Raw genomic sequence first — 9,137 nt, forward strand, 5'->3', positions numbered from 1 at the left:
AGTTTTCTTGATTGTTTCCTTTGCCTTGCAGAAGCTTTTTATCTTGATGAGGTCCCAGTTGGAACTACAAAAGACCCCAAATAGCCAAAGTAATATTGAAGAAGAAAACCAAAACGGGAGACATCACAATCCCAGACTTTAGCCCCTCCTACAAAGCTGTCATCATCAAGACAGTATGGTATTGGCACAAAAACAGATACATGGACCAATGGAATAGAATAGAGAACCCAGAACTGGACCCACAAGTATATGGCCAATTAATCTTTGACAAAGCAGGAAAGAGTGTCCAATGGAAAAACGACAGCTTCTTCAACTGGTGGTGTTGGGAGAGCTGGACAGCAACATGTAGAAAAATGAAATTAGACCCCTTCCTGACACGATTCACAAAAATAAACTCAGAATGGATAAAGGATCTGAATGTGAGACAGGAAACCATAAAAACCCTTGAGGAAAAAGCAGGAAATAGCCTCCTAGACCTCAATCGCAGCAATGTCTTCCTCGACACATCCCCAGAGGCAAGGGAATCAAAAACAAAAAAGGTGTGGATTTCTTTTGCTTCATCCTATTTAGAATGCGTTCAGGTTCTTGAATTTGTAAGTTACATTGTTTGACAAACTTAAGAAGTTTTCAGCCTTTGTTTCTTCCAAGTCCTTTTCCAGTCCAATTCTGTTCTCTTTTTCAGTCTCCAATGATACAACTGTTAGATCTTTTGTTAGAGTTCCACAAGTCCATGAGGCTGTATCTATTTTTTTCCCAGTCTATTTTCTTCCTGTTGTTCAGACTGGTAATTTCTACTATTCTATCTTGAGTTCATGATTTGTTCCTTTATCCTCTGCATGCTGCTGTTAGTACATCCACTGAATGTTTTAAAATTTTTAATTATGATATTTTTCAGTTCAAAATTTTTCATTTGGTTCTAATTCATGCCTTTTATTTTTTGACTGAGGATTTCTATTTTTAAATTTTTTTCAAGCATGTTTGTTATTGCTCATTGGAGCATTTTTGTGATGGCTGCTTCAAACCCTGTCAAGTAATTCTAATATCTAGATGTTGATGGACATTAATTGTCTTCTTTTATTCTAGTCGACCTCTTCCTTGTTTTCAGCATGACAAATTATTATCAACGGAAGCCTGGGTATTTAGCTCTTATTTAAACTTTTAGTTTTATCTGTGTTCTTTGACAGTGCTCTGGCAGAGTAAGAGAGAGCTTCATCTTATTACCCCAGGTGCAGCTCCAAATTTCCACTTGAGCTTTCAACTCTATGTTGGTAACACAATGCAGTTGGGACTTTATAGACTCTTGGAGGATTTTTTTTTAACAAATCCCAATTAGTAGCCACAGGGATCCTAGAGGGACATTGACCTTTAAATAGCTTTGTTCTGTCTTCTAATGAGGTGTAGCGTGTCTGGGGCCCGCCAGCTGGCCCTGGTGGATCCTGATTGGTGTTAAGAGAGTCCAATGCTAAAAATATGATGGTGAAATTAAATTCATTTTTATCTCAGCTTCCAGTGACATGTGTATTCTTCTCAACCTAGAGAAGTCAGGAGGTAGAAATGCATTTTACCTGCCCTGGAATTCATTTAAGAAGAATACTGTGTACAAGAGACCAGTTTGAGTGAGGAGGCTAATGACAAATGAGCATTTGTCCAGCAAGCAGGGTCTCCTGCTGGTGTGGTTGATGCAGGAGCAGAATGGGAGTTTGGAGAACCTGGAGCCTATAAGGAAGGTATGAAAGCTTTTTGGAATTCCAAATTAACTCATTCTGAGATGCCAGTAGAATACTGGGGACTATATGTATGTGCTCTCCTTTCTTTCCCAGGATTTCACCAGGCAAGATTGACATGGAGCTTTCACTTTGTTTTACCCCAGTTTTGGTAAGTTCTGATTTTGTATGAAGAAGCATCCACATTTTGGACTTTTCTCTAGGACAAATTAGGGTCATTTCAAATGCAAATATTCTCTTTCTCTCTCTCTCTCTCTCTCTCTCTCTCTCTCTCTCTCTCTCTCACACACACACACACACACACACACACACACACACATGCACACACACACACATTTCTAAGTGCCTAAACCAGCATTTTGGTTGCTGGAAGAGTGAAAGAAAGGAAGACCAAGTTCTGCTTACTGTGAGTTGCATCTGGGTAAGTATATGGCCTTAGTGTGATTGAGTTATTTTGCCATTAATTTATTGTGCACTGAAATAGAATCTGTTCCTCTTCAAGCTGACTTACTATGCTTAAAGTAATGGGGTTTGGCTAAACCAGAACTAGTTCAGAAATCTCAGATGACCACTAGTTGACCAGAGTGACAAAGCCTGGCATACAGAAGTTTATAGATTTAAAGGGTAACAGAATATTTTATCTAGGTGGATAATAGAAGAGACAATGAATCAGAAAATAATTGCCAGAGTCAAGGCATGTCATTTCTCTTTCTAGCCTCAGGCTAGTATCTCTAAAAGTATGGACTAAAAGGGTCAGAAGATAGAGATTCTCCTTAGACTGACCACTTAGCACAGGAGGAAGGGAAAACTCTCCTTTCTTATTGACTGGCCTCAAGCTCTGTTAGGAAAATGGCCTGGCCTCTGTCTCCCGCAGTGTAATTAGAGGCCGTCTGCTGCTCTAGTGCTCTCACTTTAGAGGGCTGCCTCTGGGACCATAAGAAGGTTTTTGTAAGTAATGTTATAACCTCAAATATGGATTAAAACATCCTAAGGACATCATGGGGGAATAATTTTTTGTGGGATGACCTACTCAAGACTATAACTATTTTTTCCTAAGGCTACAGTTTTCCTTTGCAGTAGTCACCCTTTGATGATATTGATGATATGAGTGGTATCTTATAAAGAATATATTGCAAGAATATATTACACTCTGCTTGGCAACAGAGTGTAGAAAAATGGCCAACACTGTTAAGTTACATTATCCTTTATGAAAACTTGTAGCCATGTGAGCAGTCTTTTTTATGATTTAACATAAACATTCCAGATAAAATGACTTATTTTTACTTAACAAAGTATAAAAACTAGACATAAAATATGTTTTAAATAATTTAAAATCCAGTCACTGTGCCTACACTATTTTATTTTTTATTATTTTTTCCCATTTCTTAAATTTAAAAAGAATTATAGTTGACACACAATGTTACATTAATTTCAGGTATACCATATAGGGATTCGACAACTCTATATGTTATTCTATGTTTACCACCAGTGTAACCACCATCTGTCCCCATACACCACTATATTCCCTCTGCTGTACCTTTCATCCCTGTGACTTATTCATCCCAAACCTGGAAGCCTGTACTTCCTACTCCCATTCATCCACTTGACTACACTGTTTTATATGTTTAACAAAATAAAGTTCTTCATTCTTCAGTCATGATATTCTACAAAAAGACTCAGAGAGTTGAAGAAATGGAAAAGTCAGTGATAGGGGATACACGAAACTGGACAGAAGTCCAGGAATTCACCTTGGAGGGGTTTCCTGCTATCCAGAACCTTGGGAAATTTCTCTTCCTGGTGCACCTGCTGGCATACTTGGCCTCCATCATGGGAAACCTACTCATAATCACTGTTACCTGGGCTGACCACCGCCTCCAGACACCCATGTACTTCTTCCTCAGCAGTTTCTCCTTTTTTGAATGCTGTTTTATAACTACTGTTGTTCCTAAATTGCTGGCCATCTTTCTGTCAGGGAGACAACCAATTTCTTTTGCTGCTTGCTTCACACAAGCCTTTGTCTTTCTTTTCCTGGGAACAACTGTTTTCTTTCTTATGGCTGTATTATCCCTAGATAGGTACCTGGCCATTTGCAAACCTCTGTATTACCCAATCATCATGAACCCAAGGATGTGTTTCCGTCTGGTCGCTGCCTGCCTGTCTTTGGGATTTGTCCTCATGGTGGTTCCAGTTACAATGCTTTCCCAGTCATCCTTCTGTGGCTCTCATGTCATCCCTCACTTCTTCTGTGATTTTGGGCCACTGATTCATCTCTCTTGTTCTAACACCAGATCTACTGAAATGTTGGCCTTCGCCCTTGCTTTGTTTATCCTTTTGACTTCCCTTATCGTAACCATCATTGCATACAGCAACATAGTAGTCACAATTGTGCGACTCCCATCAGCCAGGGAGCGACAGAAAGCTTTCTCCACCTGCTCCTCTCACCTCCTTGTCCTCTCCATGATGTATGGCAGCTGTGTCTTTATATATGTGAAACCAAAGCAAAGGAACAGGCTGGACTCCAACAAGGAGGCTGCCCTTGTGAACACAGTGGTGACCCCACTGCTGAACCCTGTCATCTACACTCTGCGGAACAAGCAGGTCCACCAGGCTCTGAGGGATGCTCTGTCCAGGGTTAGATTGCAGAAATAGAACCACAGACTATCAGAAGGCGAATGCCTCATCTCCATCTAATGCAATCTCCCTCCTATTTCTAGACTCTCCTATATAGTCTGGCAAGTGTGGTTTTTAAAGGTTCTGCTTGTTTATTGTTAGAATAGGGGCCAGTTTATCTTCTAATCCAATGTACTCCACTACTTGAAAGTGCTAACATTCTTTTCTATACCGAAATGAAATCATCTTCCTGGATCTTCTGTTTACTACTTGTAACTCAATAGGACTCAAAAGATTTTAATGAGGAGCCTCATATCCATGATTCAGTTTCATGCATGTGGAATCTCAAAGTTAAGAAGGTGTGGTTCCACGTATCTGCTTGTAGTAAGTGCATGGGGATGGAAAATGAAATTCACAAGAATTAAGAATATTGAGGGGCACCTTGGTGGTGCAGTTGGTTAAGCATCTGACTTCAGCCTACATCATGATCTCACAGTTCATGGGTTCGAGCTCCACATTGGGCTCTGTGCTAAGGGCTTGGAGCCTGGGTCCTGCTTTGGATCCTGTGTCTTCCTCTCTCTCTGCCCCTCCCCTGCTCACGTTCTGTCTCTCTCTCTCTCTCCGAAAATAAATAAACACTAAAAAAATTTAAGAATATCAAATTGGTTCAAGGATAAATGTAACATGGTTATGTATTGATTTTTGAAGGACACATATACATAACTATTATGATATTAATAACATTACTTGAGATGACTCAATGCAATTAATTTCAATTTTGAATTGTCTGCATATAAACAGAATATAAATCTTTACAATTCTAGTTTATACTCTAATGAAGACATATAAATGTCTCTAATTGAAATTGATAGTTTCCAGGGGTTATACTCATCTGCTAGGTTGATTTCAGTACTAAAGACCTGATGATGAAGTACCAAAGAGAGAGAGAGAGAAGTATTATGATTTCTGGTACAAGGAATTGAGTGGTTAAGATGGTTTTCCTACTACAGAAAATTTAAAGAAATTAGGAGTAATCTAATCAAAGGTGGAAAGGAGTCTAATTGTGACTGTGGAGTCTTTCCAAATAAATTTATAAACAAGTATCTTTATTTGTGAAATGAGAGCTTTGATGTGATAATCTCTGGGTGTCCATTATTAGTACTAGTGTGAAATGACACTATTGCCACCATACATGACATGGAGACACACTGTAATAGAAATACAATTTGAGCCTAGAAGAGAGGAAATGATGAAATGTTTCTGTTTTAATATATATTAAATTTATAATATTATATATTAAATTAAAATAAAATATTAAATAATATTTAATATATATATTTAGTGTAGTTCACACATGACATCTTATATGTGTTTGTTGCCCATGTGGATGTCCTCTTTGGGAAAATGTTTATTCACGTCCTCTGCCCCTTTTAAAATCAGATTATTTGTATCTTTTTGGGTTCTGTTTAAGTTTTTAATTATATTTTGGATATTAACCCCTGATTGGATATGTCCTTTGCAAATATCTTCTTGTATTCAGTATATTACTTTTTTGTTTTGTTGATGGTTTCCTATACTGTGCAAATGATGGGATATTTTAATGGAGGAATTACAACTGTGATTTAGTTATTCAAGATCTTTGTAGGAAAGGTTGGAGTTGGACACAGGACACTGTAAGAAAAATCCTGGAGCTGGTGTTTGCTTGGCATAGTTGGCCAATAGCCACTATCATGCTTTGCACTGACCACATTTTTTCTGTGATTTCAGGGATAATAATTGACTGTGTTAAGATTTCTGGCACACAATTATGTATGAATTTGAAGAAGTCACAAGAACTACACAAGTAACAGAACACATTTTGTTCACCTTATGCACATATAAAAAATTCCAAGTATTTTTTGTGTAGCCTTATCTCTTTTTATGACATTTGGGATATTCCCTTTGCTCAAAGCATCACATTGTCAATTTTTCCCCCAGAATGGCCAATGAACAGTACAGTTATTGGCAGAAGGGTCTCCGCATAGGAATTCACATGTCAGTGGAGGCTGGTGATGGCAGTTGGGCTGTGGCCAAGATGCAGGTGCACATCTTGGGGGGCTAGCTGAAGGTGAGTGTAGTGGTACAAGCTAGTGACAGGAGTCAAGGCCAAATCTGGGACCACATGCAGCGAATTCAAAATATATAAAGAACCCATACAAATCAATGATTTCAAAAATACAACCCAAATGAAATAATGGGCAAAGGGCCTGAATAAAAATTTTTTTTCCGAAAGAAGACATACAAACGGCCAATAGGTATATGAAAAGATGTTCAACATCATTACTCATCAGAGAAATACAAATCAAAACTACAATGAGATATTATCTCACACCTAAGATAGGTTAGAATGGCTGTTATAGAAATGTAAAAGGAAAAGAAGTATTGGTGAAGATGTGAGAAGAGGGAACCTTTGTACATTGTTGATGAGAATCTGAACCGGTGCAATTACTATGGAAAATACTATGGAGGTTCCTCAAAGAATTAAAAATAGGAAGCAACCCAAGTGAATGGATAAAGAAGCTGTGGCATGTGTGTGTGCGTGCACACACACAACGGAATAATACACAGCCACAAAAACTGAAATATGGCCATTTGCAACAACATGGATAATTTAGGGGGTACTGTGCTAAGCAAAATGAGTCATTCAGAGAAAGACAGATACCATTTAATTAACTTACATGTACAGTTTAAGAAATAGGTGAACAAAACAATGGAGACGAACAAAAAACCAGACTCCGAAATATAGAAGACACACTGGTGACTGATGGACAGGAGGTTGCGGGGGAGGGAATGCATGAAACAGATGAAGGGAATTAAGAGTACACTTTCATGATGAGCAATGAGTTATATATAGAATTGTTGAATCACTGTACTGTACTCCTGAAACTAATATGGCACTGCATGATAATTATACTTGAATAAAAGATGGTTGAAAATTTAAATATATATAAGAAAACTACTGTATAATTCAGGGATCCTACTTCTGGATATATGGCCAAAGGAGTTGATGTGAAGATATTGAGGAGATGTCTGTACTCCCATGTTCACTGCAGCGTTATTTATTGCAGCTAAAAAACAAGATAAAAAAACAACCTAAGTGTCCACTGATGAATGAATGGATAAAGAAAATGTGGTATATAAATAATGGATTATTGCTGAGCCTTAGAAAAGGAAATCCTGAAATATGTGACAACACAGATGAACCTGGAGGACATTGTACTACAGAAAATAAGTCAGATGCAGAAAGACAAATGCTATATGATCTTATTTGTATGAGGAATCTAAAATAATCAAACTTATAGGGCTGGAGAGTAGAATAGTGGCCACTAAGGGCTAGGAAGAGACAGAAAGGGGAAGGTGTCAAAGTATAACAAATTTAATTACTGCTAGCCAAATAAGTTCTAGAGATCTACTGTACAACATAGGGTCTGCTGTTAGAGCACTATATTGTATAGTTAAAACTTTTCTGAGAGGGTAGACCTTACTTATGTTAAGTGCTCTTACAGCAAAAGAAAACAGAAATAAAGGGGTTAGAGGAAACTTCTGGGGATGGTGTATATGTTTATGGCCTCAGTTGTGAGGATTGTTTCATGAGTGTATGCTTATCTTTAATCTCTTCAAGTCATATACATTAAATGTGCACAGCTTTTTGTATGTTAATCATAATTGAATAAAGTGGGTTTAAAAAAGAATGTATTTCTTTGATTCAAAATTTTACTGAATGACTTTAATAGATGAGATGAATAGAATATTAGACATGGCAGATGAAAAATTAGCAAATTTGAAGATATAGAAACTTACAAATCACACGCAAAGAAAATAAGCCAGCTAAAATTGAAAAGAGCATCACTGAAATGGAGGACAGATTCAGGCAATCCAACAAGCTTATAATTAGATTGCTGAAGCAAAAGCTTATATGTCGAGAGGGATGACAAAAAAAGATTTAAGGAAATGATGGCCAGACTTTTCCAAATTTTATGAAAACAGAACCAAAAATCTCAGCAAAATCCAAGCTCTAGAAACATGAAAAATCTACACAAGATACATATAAATTGCTGAAAACCAGTATAAAGAGAAAATCTTAAAAACAGCCAAAAGGAAAAATTACACGTTTCATACTGAGGAACAAAGATAAAGATAACATAAAATTCTCTTTGTGGAGATAGGTAAATGAGAATACGGTAATACAAGGACTTTTAACGGACTGTGAATAAAAACCTGCCAACCTAGAATTTGATACCTTCAAACTGTCTTTCAAAAATGAAGGTATACAAAAGATAAAAGAATTAATCACTAGCAAGCATACAGAATGATAACTGGTACAGTCAATCCTTCCAAGAGAAAGAGAATAATAACAGATGGAAATATGCAGATCTACGCAAAAGAATAAAGAGCACTGGAAATAGTAACTATATCGTAGGTATATGATATTTATTTTAATTATTTAAATGTCTGAATGATAATCAATTCTTTCAGCAAAAATAGTAACAGTGCACTGTGGGGTTCATAACATATGTAAAAGGAAAATATATGATAATAATATAAAAACTAAGGGAGTAGAAATAGAAGTGTACTATTAAAAGTTTCTTATAGGTGAAGTGATAAAACTGTCACTTGGAGGTCGATAATGATAAGGTAAAGATATATACTATAAACACTAAAGCAACCAATGAAATAAAAGTCAAAAGTTATAGCTAAGAAGCCAACAGAAGAGATAAAATGGAATTATCACAATGGGGCAGTAGGAAACTTTTGGGTTGATGT

At 37.0% G+C, this 9,137-nt stretch overlaps 1 protein-coding gene and 1 long non-coding RNA gene across 2 annotated transcripts; both read left to right on the plus strand.

Annotated features, from left to right (window-relative positions):
* Window positions 1-502: 502 nt before the first annotated feature.
* On the plus strand, window positions 503-1,875 carry LOC115273126. The gene is made up of 3 exons (XR_003900703.1): window positions 503-539; window positions 1,537-1,727; window positions 1,821-1,875. It is a non-coding gene; the product is annotated as an uncharacterized LOC115273126 (long non-coding RNA).
* Window positions 1,876-3,198: 1,323 nt separating this feature from the next.
* LOC115273117 (olfactory receptor 6C75-like) lies at window positions 3,199-4,373 on the plus strand. The gene is made up of 2 exons (XM_029916022.1): window positions 3,199-3,214; window positions 3,364-4,373. The coding sequence occupies exon 2, from the start codon at window positions 3,381-3,383 to the stop codon at window positions 4,371-4,373; it is 993 nt and encodes a 330-aa protein (XP_029771882.1). The 5' UTR covers window positions 3,199-3,214; window positions 3,364-3,380.
* The last annotated feature ends 4,764 nt before the right edge of the window (window positions 4,374-9,137 follow it).

This window comes from Suricata suricatta, chromosome 2 (genome assembly GCF_006229205.1).
Source record: "Suricata suricatta isolate VVHF042 chromosome 2, meerkat_22Aug2017_6uvM2_HiC, whole genome shotgun sequence".
Lineage (NCBI taxonomy): Eukaryota > Metazoa > Chordata > Mammalia > Carnivora > Herpestidae > Suricata > Suricata suricatta.